Below are 22278 nucleotides of genomic sequence, written 5' to 3' on the forward strand. Positions count from 1 at the left end.
GCATCTGCGCCTGTGCAGTGCTGCGAGCGCGCCGGTGGCTGCCCTTCCCCCACCTCCTGCCGCGAGTGGGTGACAGGGCCCCGGTCTCCGCGCATCTTCGCTGACCGGCGCCGTGACCTGGCTTGGCACTGAGCCACAAGTGGAGGCCGTGCCCCTCCAGGTATGAGGGGGGGCTGCCATGCAGCTACGCGAGGGCTGGGGGCCGCGGAGGAGGAGATGAGGGATGGGCTCCTGTCCGCGCAGGGTGGGAGCCCAAACTTCAGCGACTTGCAGACGTCGGTGACCCTCGGGGCGGTGTCCGGGGCCGCCCCGCGCAGTCCTCCGCACGGGGCTGGCGGGGCCCGCCTGGCCGGACGTGCGGGGGCGGGGACGGCGGCGAGGGAGGGCGGCGGCGAGGGCTCGCCTTCCTCCCTTTGTCAGGAGAAGCGCCTCCGACCGGCCGCCAGCGTCTCCTGTCGCGCGGGAGCGAGTCCGGAAGCCCGGGCGGGTGCGCGCGTGACCAGGCCCCGCGGGCGCGGGGCGAGGCCGGGGGCGGGGCCGCACACACCTGGCGGCGCCCGGAAGCCGCGTGCTGAGTGCCCGAGCATCACCTGGTGCGGGGAGGAATGAAAGCCCCAGCAAGTTTCCTGATGCAGGCGGCGTACCGGAGGAGACCTCTGACCTCTTTGCGAAAGCCTTTTCGGCTAAGTGTTCCTCTAATCCTCACACCTAGCCTGTGACGTCGCTAGTATCTCAGTTGCAACTGAAGGAAAAACCGGAGGCTCAGATGGGTGGAGTACCCGAGCCTCCCGGTATTTTGTGTAAGTGGCACATGTTTTTACATTTTCCTTTTGATTTTGTTCCCTGATAGTTTTGCCTTGCAGGCGTTTTGAATTAATTTGTAGTTGAATTTACTGCTCTTCTCTTTTATGGCACTCAGAAGCCTTTTACCACTTTGAGATTACGCAAGTTGATTTATGATTTCCACTGGTACTTTAGAATTATTCGCATTAAAAATCTGCCAATACTTTTATTATGATCCGATTAATGGCTGCATTTAATTAGGGAGAATGGACACCTTTATGATGTTGGATCATATTGTAGGCCATCCCAGTGTTCAAGCCCTGTTTTGTTTTGTCTCCCTTAAGTGCACTTTATAATCTTTACAGAAGTTTGTCATTTAAAAAAAAAGGTTATCATTTTTCTTTATCCTTATGTAGTGTATTGTTGAAAATGAAATCATTTTTCCATCATTTCATATTTTTTCTCTTGTATTTGTTGATATTTTCCACTGTTCTTATTTTGTATATTTGGGATTTCTCCCCCTTTTTGTTTTTGTCTCCTTAATTAACATAGCTAATGGTTATCTGTTATTTAAAAAAATGTTTTTAAGTTTATTTATTTTGAGAGAGAGAGAGAGACAGCATGAGCAGGGGAGGGGCAGAGAGAGAGAGAGAAAGAGAAATCCCACACAGGCTCCGCCCTGTCAGCGCAGAGCCAGACACAGGACTTGAACTCACTAACCCACACTAACTGTGAGATCATGACCTGAGCCACAATCAGGTCCCACACCAGGCTTAACCAACTGAGCCACCTGGGTGTCCCTCTATTTTTATTATTAAAGAATAACTCTTTAATATCTGTAGCATCTGTAGTAGTGTCTCCTCCATCATTTTTGATAATGGTAATTAATGCCCTCCTTTTTTTTTTTTCCCCCTTTTGGTCAGTATGGCTAGAGGTTTATCAATATTATTGATCTTTTCAAATAACCAGGTTTTGGTTTTATGGAATTTCTCCATTGTTTTTCTGTTTTGAGGGATTTTTTAAATGTTTATTTGTTTCTCTTGAGAGACAGAGTATGAGAGTGCATGGTTGGGGCGGGGGAGAGAGAGAATCCCAACAGGCTCCACCCTGTCAGCGCAGAGCCCCAAGTAGGGCTCAAACTCACAAATTGTGAGATCATGACCTGAGCTGAAATCAAGAGTCAGATGCTCAACCTGCTGAACCAGCCAGGTACCCCCATGTTTTGAGTTTTATGGATTTCTACGCTTAACTTTATTATTTCCTTCCTTATGCTTGATTTGGGTTTAACTAATTAATTTTTTTTCTGCTTTCTTAAGGTGGAAACTGCGGTAATTGATTAAAATCTTTCTTTTCTAATACAGTTTAATGCTATAACTGTTTGTAGTTACAGTTAATATAGGTAATAATTTAATGCCATAATACTACTTTAGTTATATCCCTCAAATTTTGGTATGTTGTGCTTTCATTTCTATTCAGTTCTATGGGTTTTTTAAACTTGTGACTTCCTTTTTCAACCCTTGGTTATTTAGAAATTTGTTGTTTAGGGGCGCCTGGGTGGCTCAGTCGGTTGAGCGTCCGACTTCGGCTCAGGTCACGATCTCGCGGTCCGTGAGTTCGAGCCCCGCGTCGGGCTCTGGGCTGATGGCTCAGAGCCTGGAGCCTGCTTACGATTCTGTCTCCCTCTCTCTCTGCCCCTCCCCCGTTCATGCTCTGTCTCTCTCTGTCTCAAAAATAAATAAATGTTAAAAAAAAAAAAAAAGAAATTTGTAGTTTAATTTCCAAGTATTTGGAAAGAAGGAATTAACAGATCTCTTTCTAGTAATTGATTTCTAGTTTAAGTCTATTTTCATCAAAGAATACACTTTGTTACAAATTTCATTTCTTTAGAATGAAAGGTTTGTTTTGTGGCCAAGAATATGATCTATCTTGGGAATTTTTAATATATAATTTAATGACTATTGTGCTGCTGGTGGTAGAGTCTTCTATAAATACAAAATGAGTCAGGGTGGTTGATAGCGTGGTTCCATTCTTCTATATCTTTACTGGTTTTCTATCTACCTGTTTTGTCACTGAGAAAAGAGTATTGATGTCTCCAACTATAATTGTGAATTTATCTGTTTTTTTTTCTTTCAGTTCTGTCAATTTTTGCTTCTTGTATTTTGAAATGCTTTTGTTAGGTACGTATACATTTAGGATTGTTATGCCTTCTGGCCATTTGACACATTCACCAGGTGTTGTTTATCACAGTGACATTATGTAATATCACTGTATTTCTGGTAATATTATTCTGAAGTTTACTTTGATATTAATATAATCACTCTCTTTTGGTTAGTGTTTGCAAGGCATATCTTTTTTTTTCATCCCTTTACTTTTGATCTAGCTATGTTTTTATATTTCAAACAAACCGCTTATAAACAGTTAAAAGCAGTTGGCCTTCCTTTTTTTTGTCCAGTTTGACAACCTCTATCATTTAATTGGTGTTTTATACCAGTTATTAAGATGGTTCAATTATGGGGCCCCTGGGTGGCTCAGTCGGTTGAGCTGCCGACTTCGGCTCAGGTCATGATCTCACAGCTCATGAGTTCGAGCCCAGCATCAGGCTCTGTGCTGACAGCTCGGAGCCTAGATCCTGCTTCAGATCTGTGTCTCCCTCTCTCTCTGCCCCTAACCCACTTGCATTCTGTCTCTCTCAAAAGTAAATAAACATTTAAAAAAAAAAAAAGATGGTTCAATTAAAATCTACCATCTTGCTAGTTTGTTTTCTACTTGTCCTGGTTGGTCTTCATTCGTATTTAACTCTTTTTCCAACTGCTTTTGTATTAGTTGGTACTTTTATGATTTCATTTTTTTCCTCCACTATTGGCTTATCACTTATACCCCTTTAAAAATTTTTTTTGTTGTTGCCCTGGCATTTACAATACAAATCTGGAGTTAATCACAGTGGACCTTTAAGTAATATTTTACTGCTTTACGTGTAATATAAGATCTTTATAATAATATACTCTCCAATTTCATCATCCCATCTTTTGTACTATCATATGTTGTAGTTTTACATATGCCGTAAGCCCACAAAACTTACGGGCTATTTTTTGACAATCATTTGTCTTTTAGAGTGATTAAAAGTAAGAAGGTTTTCTTTAGAGTCATCTTTATTTTAAGCATTCCCATAGATCTTTATTTCTTGTGTAGATCCAGGTTTTTGTCTGGTATCATATTCCTTCTACCTGAAAAACTACTTTAAATATTTCTTCTAGTACAAGTCTACTGGTAATGAATTCTCTGTTTTTGTTCAAAAAGTTTTGATTTCACTTTCATTTTTTGAAGGATGTATTTGCTGGGTATAGAATACTGGGTTGATAGTTGCCCCGCTTTTTTTTTTTTTTTTTTTTTTTTTTAAGTACTTCAGGGGCACCTGGGTCGCTCAGTTGGTTAAGTGTCTGACTCTTGATTTCGGCTCAGGTTATGGTTGCAGTTTGTGAGCTCGAGTCCTGCATTGGGCTCTCTGCTGACAGTGAAGAGGCTACTTGGAATTCTCTCTGGCCCTTCCCTGCTTGTTCTCTCTCTCTCTCTCTGTCTCTCTCTCTCTCTCTCAAAATAAAGAAATAAACTTAAAAAAATAAATAAAAAATAGGGGTACCTCGGTGGCTCAGTCATTTGAGTGGCCAACTCTTGATTTTGGCTCAGGTTGTGATCTCACAGATCATGAGTTTGAGCTCTGCACTGGGCTCTGCACTGACAGCATGGAGCCTGCTTGGCATTATCTGTCTTCCTCTCTCCCTGTCCCTCCTCTGCTCTTGCTATGACACACTCTCAAAAATAAATTAAATAAATACATACATACATACATACATACATACATACATACTTTAAAGATGTCACTGCCTTGTCTTCTGGCTTGTATAGTTTTTGATGAGAAATTGACTGTGATTCTTTATGTAGTTCCTCTATATAATGTGTCATTTTTCCCTCTGGCTACTTTCCAGACTTTTTATTTAACCTTGGTTTTCAGTGGTTTGAATATGATGTCTTACATATTTGTTTGGTTTGGTATTTATTCAGTTTAGATAAACTATTTGAGTTTCTTAGATCTATAGTTTGATATCATTATTTTTTAAAAATCCTCAATCATTATGTCTTCAAATACCTCTTCTGTCCCATTCTTGATTGTCTTTTTGGTATTCCAATGACATGTTTGTTACGCCATTTGATATTGAACTATAGTCTTTGGATTCTCTATTTATTTAATTTTTCATTCTACTTTGTTTTTATGTTTCATTTTAGGTAATTTCTTGCTTTTCCATTTGATTTTTTCTTGCAGTTTTCATCTTTTCTGAAATTTCCCATTTATTTATGTTGTCCACCTTTTCCATTAAAGCTTCTAAAATATGAATCATAGTTATTTTAAATTCCCTGTCTGATAATCATCAGTTGAAGTTTGTGTTGATTGCTTTGTCTCTTGATAGTGGGTTGTCTTAGTTTGGCCTTTTCTGGTGTCTCGTAATGTTTGATTCAAGGTAAGTATTGCCACCATGATTGTTTAGGTCCCTTCTGAAGAGGGCAAGGGACTCTCCCAGTAGGTGGTGTTTTCCCAAATGATGTGTAAGGATTTGTAAATAAGTCATTGTAGGAGTTCCAAAGCAAGTCACATCATTAATAACAGTATCTTCCTTTTTCTGTCTTTCAGTTCGGCCTTCATAGTTCTCAGCCTTTACCCCAAAACTACAAAAAATGAACAAATCCCAGGTGAGTTGTTTTTCCCAATTTTGTTTTTTCACTGCATTTGAGGAAGTTTATAAGGACCCAGAAAATGAAATATAAAGGCAGAGATGAGCAAAACTTAAGGAAAATGTAGTAAGAATAATTGACCAATACCAGCAGCCAAAAAGCAAACCAAGTTAATTGTCTTGAATTGATTATGAGTGGCATCTCCTTCGTTCTCTGATATCAGGTCTGAGTAAATTTTATGGACCTTCATACAGATGGTGTTTTGGACAACATCCCCAGAAACGATGGGTTTATCAGTTTGTCTCTGGTTATTTTGTATAGCATTCTTCACTGCAAATGCAGGATTTTGTGTGTATCTTACTTTTTCAGTCAAATGAGCAGGATGCCAAAAAACTCAGTAAATATCTGGGTGTGTATTTAAATTCTCCCCCAGACCTCCACAATACCATTACTTTCATGAGTAGCTTTCATGAGTAGCTTTCTTTTTTATTTACTTTTTGTTATTTTTTAAAATTATTTTTTAATCTTTATTTGTTTTTGAGAAAGAGAGAGTCAGCATGTGAGCAGGGGAGGAGCCGAGGGAGAGGGAGACAAAGAATCTGAAGTAGGCTCCAGGCTCTGAGCTGTCAGCACAGAGCCTGATGCAGGGCTCGAACTCACGAACTGTGAGATCATGACCCTGAGCCGAAGTCAGACACTCAACTGACTGGGCCACCCAGGCGCCCCAGACTTTTTATTATTTTTTTAATGTTTGTTTATTTTTGAGAGAGAGAGAGTGTGCGTGTGTGCCCATGCGTACGAGCTGGGAAGAGACAGAGAGAGGAAGACATAGGATCCGAAGCAGGATCTGCACTGTCAGCACAGAGCCTGATGTGGGACTCGAACTCACAAACTGTGAGATCATGACCTGAGCTGAAGTCAGACGCTTAACCAACTGAATCACCCAGACTCCCCACTTGAGTAGCTTTTCAGAGTTTATATGTATATATTTACATGAGTACAAATACAGGTTATTATAGGAAGCATATTAATCATGCTGATTTGTTTATATGTGTTTTGTTTTTAATTAATAGACTTCATTTTTTAGAGCAGTTTGAGTTTACAGAAGATGTGAGTGAAAAGTACAGGGTTTTTGTGTATTCCTTCATTCCTTCCACACACACAGCTTACCCTGTTATTAACATCTTGCATTAATGTGGTACACCTGATGCTGTTCATGAGCCAATATGAACACTTTAAAATCTGTAGCTTACATTAGGTTTTATTCTTGGCGTTGTATGTTCTGTGGATTTTGACAAATACATAATGACACGTACCCACCATTGAAGTTTCATACGGTATAGTTTCCTGCTCTAAAAATCCCCTGTGCCTCATCTATTCATCCTTCCCACCCCACCCGCTCAGCCCCCACCTCCCTGAGCCCCTGGAAATTGGTGATCATTTTAACTGTTTGCATAGGTTTGCCTTTTCCAGAATGTCATATAGCTGGAGTCATACAGTGTGTAACCATTAGTTTTTTTCACTTAGAAATATGCATTTGAGGTTCTTGTATATCATTTCATGGCTTGATAGCTCATCTTTTTTTACCATTGAATAATATTCTGTTGTGTGGATGTACCACCATTTATTTATCCACTCACCTATTGAATGGCGGCTTCCGAGTTTTGACAATTATGGATAAAGCTGCTACAAACACTCACGTGCAGGGTTTTGTGTGCGGATAAAATCACTTATTTAGGTAGGTACTAAGGAGAGTAACTGCTAGATCGTATGGTAGGAGTAGGTTTGGTTTTGTGAGACACTGCCAAAATGTCTTTCAAGGTGGCTGTGCCATGTGGCACCCGCACGGGCAGCGAGTGAGAGTTCTGCTGCTCCACATCCTTGCCAGCGTTTGGTGCTGTCGGTGTGGTGGATTCTGGCCATTCTCGTAGGTGTGCAGCAGTATTTCATTGTAATTTATAGTTCCTTAATGACATGATGTTGAGTATCTTTTCATATGTTTATTTTCCATCTCTGTATTTTCACTGATGAGGTGTGTAGTAAGGTCTTTAACCCATTTTTAAATCAGGTTGTTTTCATATTGTTGATTTTTAAGAATTCTTAAATATATTTTGGATACCATTCCTTTATCAGGTATGTGTTTTGCCAAGATTTTCTCCCCGTCTGTGCCTTGTCTTTTCATTGTCTCAATTTTGTATTTTTATCACTCAGTAACATATCCGAAGTCTTTCTGTAAAAAAACTTAGAGTTTCCTTATTATTTTATTGTGTAATGAACAGAGTATATAAGGCATTGTAATACTTTTATGTGCATCATAACAATATGTATAACAAATATGTGTGCATTAAAGAATAATAAGAAAATGGGCACCCATGTACCTTACCCAAGTTAAGAACTAGAACATTCTCGGGGCACCCGGGTGGCGCAGTCGTTAAGTGTCTCACTTTGGCTCAGGTCATGATCTCATGGTTCGTGAGTTCAAGCCCTGCATCAGGCTCTGTACTAACAGCTCAGAGCCTGGAGCCTACTTTGGATTCTGTGTCTCCCTCTCTGTCTGCCCTCTACTGCTCACATTATCTGTCTGTGTCTCAAAACTAAATAAACATTAAAAAAAAAATTAGAACATTCTCTGTTCTTGATGATACATTCTCCCATTGAATCATCCTAGTAGGTATCCTCTATCTTGACATTTTTGTCGATTACTCCCCTGCTTTTCTTTTTTTTTTTTAATTTTTAAAAAAATTTTATTCATTTTTGAGAGAGTATGAGTGGGGGAGGGGCAGAGAGAGAGGAGACACAGAATCAGAAGCAGGCCCCAGGTTCTGAGCTGTCACAGAGCCTGATGTGGGGCTCGAACCTACAGACCGTAAGATCATGACCTGAGCCAAAGTCAGATGTTCAACCAACTGAGCCACCCAGGCGCCCCTCTTTCTTTTCTTTTTTTTTTTTAAAGTTTATTTATTTTGAAAGAGAGCAGGCAGGAGAGGGGCAGAGAGAGAGAGAGACTCTGTGCTGATAGCACAGAGACCGATGTGGGGCTCGATCCCACAAACTGAGATTGTGACCTGAGCCAAAATTAACAGTCGGATGCTTAACTGACTGAGCCACCTAGGTGCCCCTCCCCTGCTTTTCTTAAAGATTTTACCGCTTATCTACATACATGCCTCATCAACATAAAATTTAGTTTTGAGAAACTGTAACTGGAGTTTATATTGCCTTGTGCTGCATAATTTTCTTTCTGATCGGTGGAGTTCTCTTTTCTTTTGCTTCCAGACCCTCAGATTTAAGATGTCCTTATATGCACCCATGCTCCGTTTTGTCAAGACTTGGGTTGTTTTGTTCTGTTTTAATCGCTGTTTATTTTAAAGTTTTATTAGCCAGTATTAACCAAAGAGAGATGAAACCACGCATGCATTATTGGTGACAGTCTAAAATGATACCGCCTTACTGGGGAAGCAGTGTGTCAAAAGTTATCCGATAAGCATAAGTCTGGTTGTGTCCTGCAATTTTGCTGGTATCGGATAAAGGTTTCTGGGAGAAGATGAGCTGAATACAGTGTCTGAGTCAGTCTGGCTTCAGCTTTTCTGAGAATTTCCAAAAATTCCATCTGGAGAAGTCATTGGCAAGGTCATGAGAAACATAGGAAAACATAGGGCTCACATGGCTGGCCTATCTGGCAGGGTCAAAGTGTGAATCAGGTATTGAATGTCTGGTAGAAATAGAATTAAACCAGGTGGTTGCCTGTATTCGCTGCTTTTTAGCCTGGTGGTAACTGCCAACTGTCAGGAGTCCATCAAAGCAGGACGCTTGTGTAAGGTGGAGTGGCATCTGATGCAGGGTAGCCTGGTGTGGAAGGTAGAAAGTAGGAGGTGTCACCAGCACATGTTGAAAACAAGTCAGACTGAGTGCAAATAAGAAACTGGGCCAGGCTCACCCAGGCATTCTGCCCTCGGGTTAAAAAGGTGGTCCAGTGGCAGTAGGCTTTTTGTGTTATGACGGCCCTCAAAATGCCTGCTTTTGAGTTGCACTCAAAAGCAGTCGTACCCATGTACGACAAGCAGTTTGGTATCAATAGACATCCCTGCCACCCTGCAGTCTCTTCCGAGCTCCTGGGGATTTCCTTCAGCTCTGGTATCGATCTTTGGTTTGCCTCTTCCCATGTCTTTGTCTTTTTTGGGGTCACTGTTGTTTTATTGGTGTACATTTTTTAGTAGCTTAAGAAAGGGTATGGGAGAACATTTTTTTAGGCTTTACGTTTCTGAAAATATCTTCATTCCATTGTGATACTTGCTTGATGGATAGTATGAATGTGGATTTGTCCGTCCGTTGCTCTGGTTCTGTCACTTTTTGCTTAATGTAATTTGAAGCTGTGTCATTGAGCGCATGCACATTTATGATTGTTCTGTCTTCCTGACGGACTTACCCTTCTGTCATTTTGGAATCCTCCTCTTTATCTCTGGCAATATAAATATAGCCACATCTCCCTTTTTATGATGAGGTGGTGTATTTTTTAAGTGGCCTCTGTAGGGATTATAGCTTATATACTAATCACCTTGAATTAATGTTATACCACCTCAATATGGTCCAAGAACAGTATACAGTATATTGCGGTGAATTCTTGCAGCTTTTATTTGTCTCTATACGCCTTTTGACCTTTGTTTTGAAAAATGTTTTTCCTGGGGATAGAATTCTAGGGCTTCTTTTTTCCGTAAGTATGTTAAAGATGACGTTCTGTTTTTATCTCACTTCTGTGCTTTCTGTTAAGAAATGAGTCTTCACTTTTATTGTTTTTCCCTGAAGGAAAGGAATCTTTTTCTTTTGGCCACTTGCAAGATACTCTGTTTTTCTCTGGCGCTCACCAGTTCGAGTGTGATGTGTTTAGGTATACTTGTCTTTACATTTATTCTGCTTGGGCTTTATTAAGTTTCTTAGATTTGTGGTTGATGATATTTACCATATTGGGGAAAATTCTTAGCTGTTATATCTCAAATATTGCTTCTGTCCCACTTTTTTTCTCCACCTGTGAGACTACACATTATATATTTTTTGTTTTTAGCATTTTAAGCAATAGTATATTAGACTTTTGGGCCATACTTCACATTTCTTATGTTTTAACTTTTCCCCATTTTTTTCTCTCTGCTTTAGTTTGGATATTTTCTTATTGGTCTACCTTCGAGTGCACACTTCTGCTGCTGAATCTAATCTGCTATTAAGTCTATACAGTGTGTTTGAAATTTTAGTTGAAAACGCTTTTTGCAGTTCTGTAATGTCCATATGCTTCCCTTTTGTAGATTCCAGTTCTTTGTTGAAATATTCCCATATTTTCATCTACATTATTCATCTTTTTCTCTGTATTTTTTTTTCCTCTTACGTAAACTCACAACCCCAAGATCAAGAGTTACTCTCTGCTGACTGAGCCAGCCAGGCGCCCCTCTCTGTATTCTTTAGCATATTACTTTACAGTTAATCTGAAGTCTTGTGTACTAACTCTAACCTACGGATTCTCTCTACATATGCTTTTGACTGTTGATCTCTTGTTTATTGTTTTATTGTGCTATTTTGGTTTTTCACATGTCTAGTCATTTTTGTTTGTATGGTAGACGTGTACGACACACACTTCTGCTCTGAAGAATGTTACGTTTTGTTTTGCCAATAATTTAACTGTCTGGCAGAACAAAATCGTTGCCCTCTACTAATTCTCCTAGAGGCTTTCCCTCCTACTTGCACATAATTAGGAACCACCCAAAGATCTGAGGTGAATTTTTATGCAGAATTTTAGAGCCCCTTCTCTATGCCTTCTTTACCTTCATTACTTTGCCCCCGTATCTCAGTTGCTTTGCAGACCCAAATGCTAATTTTTCTTTTTTCAATGTAGCAACAGTGCCACTTGCTACTTCAGTTCTATTTCTCTGCGCTACTGTTTAAAAATCACCTTTAGGGACATTTATGCTGTATATAGAATTCAAGATTGATATATTTCTTTCTTTCAGCATTTTTATCATCATTGGTAATGTGGGCCTCCCGTCATGTTCACTGTTCTTTCACTAATTGTAGCCGTGCAGTGGTTGCTAATACCTGCAAGTTGTTGTATGTATTTGTCCAGCTTTTATTGTTGTTTTCCTCTCTCGGAATTTTGAAGGGATCACTTTTTAGTGTTGTAGTCATGAAGTACAAAGGCCTTTCTACCTATCAGAACGTGACCTTTTAGTTGTCTCCTGAAACTTGTAGAATTTGCTCTTTGTAGCCACTGTTTTCATTTTTTTCTGATGATTTGTGTTTTAATTCCTGTTTGCATGACAGTTCCTAAGATAGTTCTTCTCACCTTTTTTTGGTTTGATTTTGTGAAGTGTGAAAATGCAGAGAAATACAAATGAAAATGGATTAGGCTGAGCTATATGAAATAGCAGTGTTTGTATGTACAACAGTTGCCTGTCAGTAATTTCAGTATGGCCCAGCCTAATAGTTGTCAACCTATTAGAGTATCCAAGTCAAGACTGAACATCTTGGCTTATTTGCTTCCATACACTATGTGTATTGAAGGCTGTTATGTTGCACAATTCACACATGAATTCTGTCTCTTCCGCTTTCTCACCATCATGGTTCTGACCTCCCTTAGCAGGCTCCCACTCCTGGCATTAAGTCACCTTATTCAATGCTAAAATCCTGTTGACCATTAAAGATTGTTTCCTCACTTTAGAGGTGGCCAATATTGTAAGTTTTGTGCGGGTCTGTCCACTTCTTTTCATATTTTTTACACATTAAATAGAATTGATAGAATTTGGGGTCATGATATATACATATTCTTGGAATTCTGTTTTCCTTAATTTTTTTAATGAATTATTAATGTTCCTGTGCTAGCTTTTCTGTACCTTTTAAGGCTTTGTTATTTAAGTTTGCGTCTTTTTTTTTTTTTTTGAAGACTTGTCTGAAGTCTTTTTTTTTTTTTAAAGACTTGTCTTGACCTTTTATTAAATGTTTATTCTATTTTATTTTATTACTGGTTTTCTTCCCCTTGTCACTTTGAGCATTTTTCTTCTACTGGTGTGTCAAACTATATTTTTATATTTCTTTTAAAGGTTTAACTTACTCTTTTTTAGCTTATATTTTAAACAAAACTTAAAAAGCTAATCACGATTTATATTTTCCTTCCAAACACAACACTTTCTCTGTGTCACAACTCCCAGGTTTCTGGCATCCAAAAATTAGTTTCAGCTAATTATTTAATACCTCCTTCCCGGAAACATCCCATATATACGTATTTTAATAACTTATTTTGCTGACTTATTTGCTCCCTGATGCTTTTTATGTCCAACTGATTCTTGCTAGGTTTGTCTTCTTTATGGTTCACATCGTTTTACAGCAGTAAAAAAAGCTAGCACTCATGTGACATTTACTATGCAGTAGTTGTCATTTTAGATCAGGCTGTTAAACTATGTCCATGAGCCAGATGGCATTCTGCCTTCCTTTTATATGGCTCACAGCTAAGAGTGGTTTTTACATTTTTTTAATGGCTATGAAAAAAATCAAAAGAATAGTATTTCACGATGTGAAAATTACATGAATTTCACATTTCATTGTCCAGGAATCAGGCTTTTTTGGAACATAGCCGTGCCTATGTTTGCGTATTTCCTGTGCCTGCTTTCACGGTGCAGTGGCAGACTTGATTGGTTGTAGTTAAGACTACATGTGGTCTGCGGAATCTAAAATATTTACTACTTGGCCCGTTGTAGAAAGTTTGCCAACTCATATTCTAGCATTTTCAGTACTTTGAAGATACTCTGTTGTTTAATGACTTACATTGTTTCTGTGGAAAAATCAGCTAGCAATTTTATTGTGCCCTTTTAGGCAGTGCCTCCTTTTTCTTTTGGGATTTTTAACAGTTTTGTGATGATGTGCGTAATGTGATTGCATTTGTTCTTCTTGGGGTTAATGGTCTTCTGTGGTCTGAGGAGAGTTGTTTTGGAAAATCTTAAAAAATCTAACATCCAGAGGGGAGAGTGGAAGGAATAAGACACTTTTAACAAAAGAAAGCAAAATGATTGCCACAAGAGATACAAACAAAATACTCCAGGGTTTAAAACCGAATAGGAACTCACAATAAGGAAGGATCACATCTAAGTGTGATGTAAGATGTGATCTTACTGGGAAGACCTTTGCTTAGAGAGGAAAGCCATGGGAAAGAGGGATGGAAAAGAAATCTGGTGTTGAATGCTGGGCTAGCGGTTAGTTTATCAGTTTTCAGGAGGTAATGAATAACCACGTCTAATCAAGGTAAACATTAAAAAAAAACATTTTTGACTTCTCTTTTCATATTACAATGGGTTAATCAGGATGTAACCATCGTAAGTCAAGGAGGATCTAATAGTTGGACGAGTTGAGGGAGGGGTATTAAGAAATGGTCTGTTTAGATGTCAGATATGCTTAGCTCTACCTCTCTTCATGACCATAGGCTTTCTGGCCAGAACACCACATTCCTTCCAGATGGAAACTGTATACTGTCTTGGCAAAAGTTTTTGAAGTCTGTCATGCTTGACATCTAATGCTATGGTATCAGAACTGTGTTTCATCAAGTTTTTGAGTTTTTTGTTTGTATGGAGTATGGAAAATAAGGAGAATACGGACATTTTTCATATTTGATGGTAGAGTCATTTCTCAATTATTATAACTTGAGTCCAAGTAATGTGCCACAGGTTTCTCCCCCTGTTGGTCTGGCAGCCATACAGAAGTTCTTATTGCATCTATCATTTGGCCCAGTGGATTTAGATAAATAAAATCCATGTAGTCGTCTTTCAGGCCAAGAAATAGAAAATAGTCAGGATTCTTGAAGCTCTTGTGAAATCCTCACTGTGTAGCTGGAACTAGTTCATTTTTATTGCTTTATAATACTCAATTATTTTAGTATACCGTAAGAAATCCATCTATTGATGAGCATTCGTTGTTCTGGCTTTGGGGTCCTATGTAAAATTTAACTGTGAACATTCTTTTTTATTGATTTTTAATTTTTTTTTTAACATTTTCATTTTTGAGAGGCAGAGAGAGACAGAGCATGAGTCGGGGAGGGGCAGAGAGAGAGAGGGAGACACAGAATCAGAAGCAGGTTCCAGGCTCTGAGCTGTCAGCACAGAGCCTGACCTGGGGCTTGAACCACAAACTGTGAGATCATGACCTGAGCCGAAGTCAGACGCTTAACTGGCTGAGCTACCCAGGCACACCTGATTTTTAATTTTTTATGGAGATAGGATGACATATAGTATTAGTTTTATGTGTACCACGTTATGATTCGATAATTCTATATACTGCTAAATGATGAGAGGAAGTCTGGTAAACATCCAACACCATATATATTATAATTTTTTTTTTTAATTGTAATGAGAACCTTTAAGATCTTTTCTCTTAGCAGCTTTCAAATATGCGATACGGTATTGTTAATTGTGATTACCACACTGTACATTACATCCCTATGTTGTATTTATTTTAAAACTGGATGTTTATACCTTTTGATCCCCTTTACCCCATTTAGCTCATTCCCCATCCTGACAACCAATCTGTTCTTTGTATGCATGAACTTGGTTGTTTTGGTTTTTGTGTTTTGTTTTAGATTCCACATAGAGGTGAGATGATCCAGTATCTGTCTACTGCACTTAGCATGATGTCCTCAAAATCCATTCATGTCGCAAGTGGCCAGATTTTCTCTTTTATGGCTAAGAAATACTCTGTTGTGTATATATGCCGCATATTCTTTATCTGTTTGTCTATTATCGGACGCTTAAGTTTCCCTATCTTGGCTATTGTAAATAATGCTGTAGTGAACGTGGGTGTGCATAGATCTTTTCAAGTTAGTGTTTTTATTTTCTGTGGATAAATACCCAGAAGTGAAATTGTTGGATCATGTGATAGTTCTATCTTTTGAGGAACCTTCATAGTGTGTTCCCAAGTGGCTGTATCAGTTTCCCTTTCCACCAGCAGTGCACCAGCGTTCTCTCCATATCCTCACCAACGTTTGTGATCTCTTGTTGATAACAGCCATTCTAACAGATGTGAGGTAATCTCTCATTGTGATTTTGATTGGCATTTCTCTAGTGATGTGCTGAGCCTCTTCTCTTGAATCCTTTGGCCGTATGTAGGTCTTCTTAGGAAAAATGTCTGTTCAGATGTTCTGCCCATTTATTAATTGGATTGTTTTATCAGATGATTTGCAAATATTTTATCCATTTAGTTGGGTGCCTTTTCATTCTGTTGGTGGTTTCCATTCTGTGCAGGTGCTTTTTGGTTTGATACAGTTCCATTTGTTTATTTTTGCTTTTGCACCATTGGTATGGCTTGGGTATGGTAGAGAGATCTTTACTTACGTCTGACATTTTGCCTGGTAATTGGAAGTTTGTCTGCTGCCTTTAAATATTTAAAGGTTTAATTAACTCTTTAATAATGTCTGACTTGATACCCCCCAACACGAATATCTAGGAGTATCATCTTTGTCCAGATAACATTAAATACTGTGTATTTGTTTACCTATTTATCTTCCTCTACATATTTTCAGAGGAGAAACAGTATTTTATTAATCTTAGATACCTGTTCTATATGGCAAGTGCCAGAGATCTAGGGGATGTACATAAATGTTTAATTTATAAACATATTTTTTGGAAACATGAGAAAACAGTGAAGATGTACAGTTGGCATCCTATATAAATTTTACAAGGTAAGAATAAATTTTCACATATCCTTCCTCCATTGCCACATGCTGATCATTTCAGAATGAATAGCCATCTGAGTAATATGCCGTTTCAGGGATCGGTTTCATTCACCGATGTGACTGTGGACTTCACTCAGGAGGAATGGGAGCAACTGGACCCCTCCCAGCGGATCCTTTACATGGACGTGATGCTGGAGAATTACAGCAATTTACTCTCAGTGGGTAAGCACAGCTTTTAGTGCAGCTCCGTGTTGGCCTAGCATTTATGTCCTTGCTCAGTTACCAAAAATTCTGAGCTTCTGAATTACTACCATGTGGTTGTGGTCTGCGGCTTCAGGTGTTAAAGCCGAGAGACAGTGGAGACGCTGAAGTTCTACCTTCTTTATTTGGGGGATTTCTGAAGTCTAAGCAGTTAGGAGCTGTGTTCCGTCATCCAGTTCTCTGATATTGTCGAGCCAGATGTGATTTTCAAGTTGGAACAACAGCAAGAGGTGTAGATAGCATAGTTAAGAACGGTCAGGTCAGAACTTTCTGGGGAAGATGTCAAAAGAGGGAAGAAGCATCAGAAGCCAATCCACGCAGTATCCTAGGGGTCATGAATAGGTTGAACTATTTTCAAATATTTTTTAAGAATCAGTTTTTCAGATCCTTAAACCTTAAAAGATGGCCAATACCAGATGATTCCTCAGATATCAAAATCCTACCTCCAACTATCGTCTGTCTCTGCTTAACATTTTTTGTTGAACTTTTATATTTTTCTCTCACACTTGACCCTTGACATTTACCTAACCTGTCTTAAACCTTTGTGATTAGCTGCTCTTTCATTCGTATTCCCAGTTTGCCAGAATGGGGACTTTGATATTTTAGGTGATGGAATTGGTGTAATAGATTCTTCTTTAGTCTAAGAGTGATGCATTGTCCTAGACACAAATGCCAGCAAGATCACCAGAGTCAGGAATGTCAAGGCTGGGTCAGTCTGATCCTTAAGATTCCTTCTGATAACAGCAGCGCCAAGACCTGTTTAGAGAAGAAATCGAACACATTAGAAGGAAAAAAAGAAGGTGTTTCAATGGAAAAAAGTAAAACACATGATTCTGTCACAAGGATCTTGAACCCTTGGATTTATTTTCCATTTCCTTCAGACTATGGGTTCTGGATCTTGTCATCCATTTGCAAAAGTTGTACATGAGAGATTTGGATCTTGGCGGGAGGATTATGTCTGCAGACCTGTGAGGAGCATTGCTGTTAGCAAGGTGTGTGGCTTGCAAGAGCAGAGGAGAAAAAACCGGGGAGAGAGACTAGGAGTGTGGAGAGGAAGTGCCCGTCTGACCACAGCAATTCGGAGCCTAAGTGGCGGTTGCTAAACTCAGATCTGCCCAGGCTGCTTGCTGTTCCCTTCACATCTTCGTCCACTTGTTCTCTTGGTCTGTGCTGACTGTTCCGTGTCCCTGAGGACACGCTGAACCTCCTGCATCCCTCGACTTGTCAGCTTGCCTACGTCATTTGTGCCCTGTCTGCTGCCCTGTGTTTTTATTTCATTTTACCTTTTAAGGTCCTTCTGTAATCTGGCAGTGCTACTCGAGTCCATTGTCAGCTTCCATTCTTTTTTTGCCACAGGCTTTTTTGGTCTTTCCAAGCTTAAGAACTAGGCAAAATTTGCAATGGAGACTTCTTAATCCTGGAAGCCCGGATCCCACACACAGAGACAGCCCTACGATGGAACATTGGTGGAGACTTCACATTCTCTAACATGGCAGGAAGGGGCTGACAGCGTGTCTCGTGTGCTCTTTCCTAGAGGTGTGGAAAGCTGACGACCAGATGGAGCGGGACCCCAGCAACCCAGATGAGCAGGCGAGACCATTTATCATTTTTAAGAACCAAACCCCAATTGAGGAAAGAGGTAATCTCTTTGAAAAAACATTTAATCTGAGCACAGATTTTGTTTCCTTAAGGCAAGTACCCTATAAATACGACTTATATGAAAAAACCTTGAAGTCTAATTCAGACTTACTTAATGGTAATAGAAGCTATATAAGAAAGAGAGCTGATGAGTGTAATGGATTTGGAAAAGCACTCCTCTATCTGAAGCAAGAGAAAACCCATCATGGGTTGGAATACTCTGACTATAATAAAAGTGGGAAAGTCTTTAAAGAAGCCATTTTTAAACATCAGAAAATACGAAATTTGGTACAACCTTTTATTTGTAATTACTGTGACAAGGCTTTCTCCTTTAAGTCACTCCTCATTAGTCACAAGAGAATACACACTGGAGAAAAACCTTATGAATGTAACGTGTGTAAGAAAACCTTCTCCCATAAGGCAAACCTCATCAAACATCAAAGAATTCATACGGGGGAGAAACCCTTTGAATGTATTGAATGCGGAAAAGCTTTCACCCACCAGTCAAACCTCATCGTTCACCAGAGAGCACATATGGAGAAGAAGCCCTATGAGTGCAGTGACTGTGGCAAGACATTTGCCCAGAAGTTTGAACTTACTACCCACCAGAGAATTCATACAGGAGAACGACCCTATGAGTGTAATGAATGTGCAAAAACCTTCTTCAAAAAGTCCAACCTCATTATACATCAGAAAATTCACACGGGGGAGAAACGCTATGAGTGCAGCGAATGTGGAAAATCCTTTATCCAGAACTCACAACTGATCATACACATGAGAACTCACACGGGAGAGAAACCCTATGAATGTACCGAATGTGGCAAGACATTCAGCCAGAGGTCAACCCTGAGATTACATTTGCGAATCCATACAGGAGAGAAACCATACGAGTGTTCTGAATGTGGGAAGGCCTTCAGCAGGAAGTCCCGACTCAGTGTCCATCAGAGGGTTCACATGGGGGAAAAGCCCTGAGACTGCAGCTAGCTTGTTCTGTGGAAAAACCCGAACCCTTCCAGTGGGGGACAGACCGCACAAAGGTACTGAAGGAACGTGGAAATGCCGGGGGGGGACACAATCCATCAAATCAAAACACAGGTAAAAACAGGATCCCCTAAGAACAGCCTCATACCCAAAGTTAGATACGCTGCCCAGCTAAAGCGTACATCCAGTTGTAAATAGACACGCGTAGTCCTGTTACAGTGAGCTTTTTAAAATCTTGAATTATTCTGGGCAGCAGCATAAAGGATCTGCAGACCATACCCCGGGAGTTGAGTGGCTGTGTATGAGATTATGCCCCAAAACACAAATCTTGTCTTACATCTATACATGTAAATTTAACACAGTCACTGGGAGTTGGAAATTCTGGTCCTCTGATAGGACATGAGTAAGATTTTCCATACTAAACACCACGTGTCTTTCAGTACCTTTACAACCCAGTACGCATTCCACATGAAATAGGTCACAGTTTTAGTAGCGTGTAGCTTATGTTTTCTCCTGCTACTTGCTGGCATAGGTAAGTTGGTCGGACCGTCGTTATTCAGCTGCCTCTTCAATAAACAGAAGACAATGTTGAAGGTTTAACTTGCTTTGGAGGTTGCTAAAAGCATTCTTCACATCAATATATAGGTGAGAGATAATTAAGAGGGGATTTAGGGAGTGAAAGACCACTGTGGGCTGTCACTCAGTGTAGGCACCACAGCTGGAGAGAGTGCCCACGTCCCTCGTGCGCAGTTCCTTTGCAGTGGGGTGTTTACATACAAATGCATGTCTTTTAACATACTGTGTAACCCATACACTACTTGTGCTTTTTTTTGTGTTCTCCTGTTTCTCTTAATATTTTATGGATTGTCTTAACAAAAAGTAGGATGTGTATGTGGTTCACAAATGTTACATTTCAGAGACTTCAGAGAAAAAAATTAAATGTCTTAGTGCTTTTTCAAATGTCCACTTGCACAACCCACTTTAAAAATGCATTTTTGCCACATCCTGTTTAAGGGAGGCATTTTCACTCCCTGGGTTTCACTGTCATCAGCCAGAAGCATTTCCCTTTGGAACCTGAGTAAAAGTTAAGCCTTTCTTTTAAAGGTTCACACACACTTTATAAGTTAGACTTTTCAGTGATCTCTCCATATGTGTTTAACAACCTAAAAAAACTTCTTGCCTAACTCAGAGGTAAAGTATCTTACTATTGACTTCAGATTCCCAAGTTCCTCTCCCTGTCAGTCATGAATCACACACTAGAATTGTCACTGGGAACTGGCCTTTCTTTTTCCTTGTTTTTGAGTATCATTGATGTGCTGTGACCACCCATGAATGTGAGTGACTTTCTGAACAGATTGCCAGAACATCTATAGTCCAGTACGTTTGTCTTTCTCAAATTGTCATCTTGTCTACTACTGGCAAGGAAGCAGGGAAGAAGATTCATCTCACACACTGCTGTTAGAAATGTAAGTTGCGACTCTGTCTCTGAACATCAGGAATATGTGTAGCCTTCAGGGCACCTGGGTGGCTCAGTTGGTTAAGCATCGACTCTAGGTTTCTGCTCAGGTCATGATCTCACGGTTCGTGAATTTGAGTCCCTCATTGGGCTCCACCCTGACAGCATGGAGCCTGCTTGGGATTCTCCCTGTCTCTCAGCCCCTTCCCTGCTTGTGCTCGCTCTCTACATAAACATTTAAAAAATATATACATACTCTTTAATCCAGGAGTCTCACTCCTGGGGATCTATCCCTAAGAAAAAATAAAGTGCCAGTACTTAAGATTATATGTTTATCAATGTATATTGTATTTTTTGATAAGGACAAAAGAAAATGTGAACAACCATCACTAAGAGAATGATTGAATAAACTGCAGAAAAATATGCCATGGCTGGCTGGTGTTCCATGGAAAAGAATGTGTAGGAGCAGATGCCTCCACATCAGATTGGGGGGTGGGGGGGAGGTTGTGTGTACACCATGTTTTTAAAATAAAGGTCTAAAAACCTTACATGTATGTATATCTGTGTGTATTTTTATTAATTTATGGACCTGGAGAATAGAATTCTCCTATATCAACATAATTACCATTAAGTCCAATGGAAAATTGCTCATGTATTCCTCGGTCCCTAAGTTAACCCTCATTTATACTAAAACAATACATGCAGCTAAGTAATTAACATTAGTTAACGCCATAACACAAGGCAGGTTCCCTTCCTCCATAACAAACAGCTCTGTGCTGTTCTCCAGCTCTAGCTTTCATAGCTGTATGCTGTGTGTGAGGCTGTGTTCTCCATGAAAACCTGTATTTGGCATTCATTGTTCACACAACGAAACCGTTCACACACACACAAAAATAGTAAAGACAGACACCTGGGTGGCTCAGTCGGTTAAGCGTCCAACTTAGCTCAGGTCATGATCTCCAAGTCCGTGGGCTCAAGCCCCGTGTCAGGCTCTGTGCTGACAGCTCAGAGCCTGGAGCCTGCTTCGGATTCTGTGTCTCCCTCTTTCTCTGCCCCTCCTCTGCTCTCACTCTTCTTTCAAAAATAAACATTTTAAAAAAGGGGGGGAGAGACCAAGATGTAGGAGGTCCTCTCACGCTAGGAAGTATGTGTTTGAAGGTAGTGGGAGGCCTGTGGGACTGGCCTCAGATCACTTTGCTCAGGACAACAGATGCTGTACTGTTGAAAATCAACTCGGGTTTTGTTTGCGATAAGGATCAGCCTAGGGGTGGGGTAAGGACTAGCTGTGCTCAGCTGGTTTGGCTGAACTAGGTGCAGGAACAGCCTCAAGAGTGGGCAAAGGATAGCCAGGCCTAGGCGAGGAAGGGGCAGTTGACAGGTACCCTCCTGCGACAGACTCATTGATAAACAGGCCATCTGGAGGAATAGGTGATCGATAGCAGGTGGAAAAATTTGACCTCAAACAGGTTAAGCTGCTGAGAATGCTCAATATGGCTCCCCTGTGGCCTCAGGAGGTCAAGTGCTAATAAAAAATACTAGCAACAACAGCTGCCACCAGACCAGTAGTAATAACAGTACTTCTATTAGTGATGATGCTGAGTAGTATCGCTTGCTTATTCTGCTCTTGGCAACATGCTGCTATTTGCTTTATATGCATTAGCTCATTTAATAGTTAACCCATGAGACAAGTTTATTATTCTTATTTAAAATGAAGAAGCAAGTTCAGAGAGGTAAGGAATCTGCT

General features: G+C 40.0%; 1 protein-coding gene and 1 long non-coding RNA gene across 4 annotated transcripts in view; one reads left to right on the top strand and one right to left on the bottom strand.

Moving 5' to 3' along the window:
- ZFP1 (ZFP1 zinc finger protein) lies at positions 1 to 21082 on the top strand. Of its 3 annotated transcripts, none has more exons than XM_058707161.1 (4): positions 1 to 160; positions 5468 to 5526; positions 16294 to 16420; positions 17994 to 21082. In XM_058707161.1, the coding sequence occupies exons 2-4, from the start codon at positions 5512 to 5514 to the stop codon at positions 19067 to 19069; spliced, it is 1218 nt and encodes a 405-aa protein (XP_058563144.1). In that variant the 5' UTR covers positions 1 to 160; positions 5468 to 5511; the 3' UTR covers positions 19070 to 21082. The 3 variants fall into 3 exon arrangements, with proteins under 3 accessions (XP_058563144.1, XP_058563145.1, XP_058563143.1); XM_058707162.1 differs by lacking the exon at positions 1 to 160 and adding an exon at positions 464 to 800; XM_058707160.1 differs by lacking the exons at positions 1 to 160; positions 5468 to 5526 and having other exon boundaries at positions 16261 to 16420.
- Positions 16560 to 22278, bottom strand: part of LOC131499289 (uncharacterized) — a 22091-nt gene continuing 16372 nt past the window's right edge. The window contains exon 2 of the long non-coding RNA XR_009255791.1: positions 16560 to 17215. This is a non-coding gene — a long non-coding RNA (uncharacterized LOC131499289). The remainder of the gene's footprint in view (positions 17216 to 22278) is intronic.

The sequence above is a fragment of the Neofelis nebulosa genome, chromosome 17 (assembly GCF_028018385.1).
Source record: "Neofelis nebulosa isolate mNeoNeb1 chromosome 17, mNeoNeb1.pri, whole genome shotgun sequence".
NCBI lineage: Eukaryota > Metazoa > Chordata > Mammalia > Carnivora > Felidae > Neofelis > Neofelis nebulosa.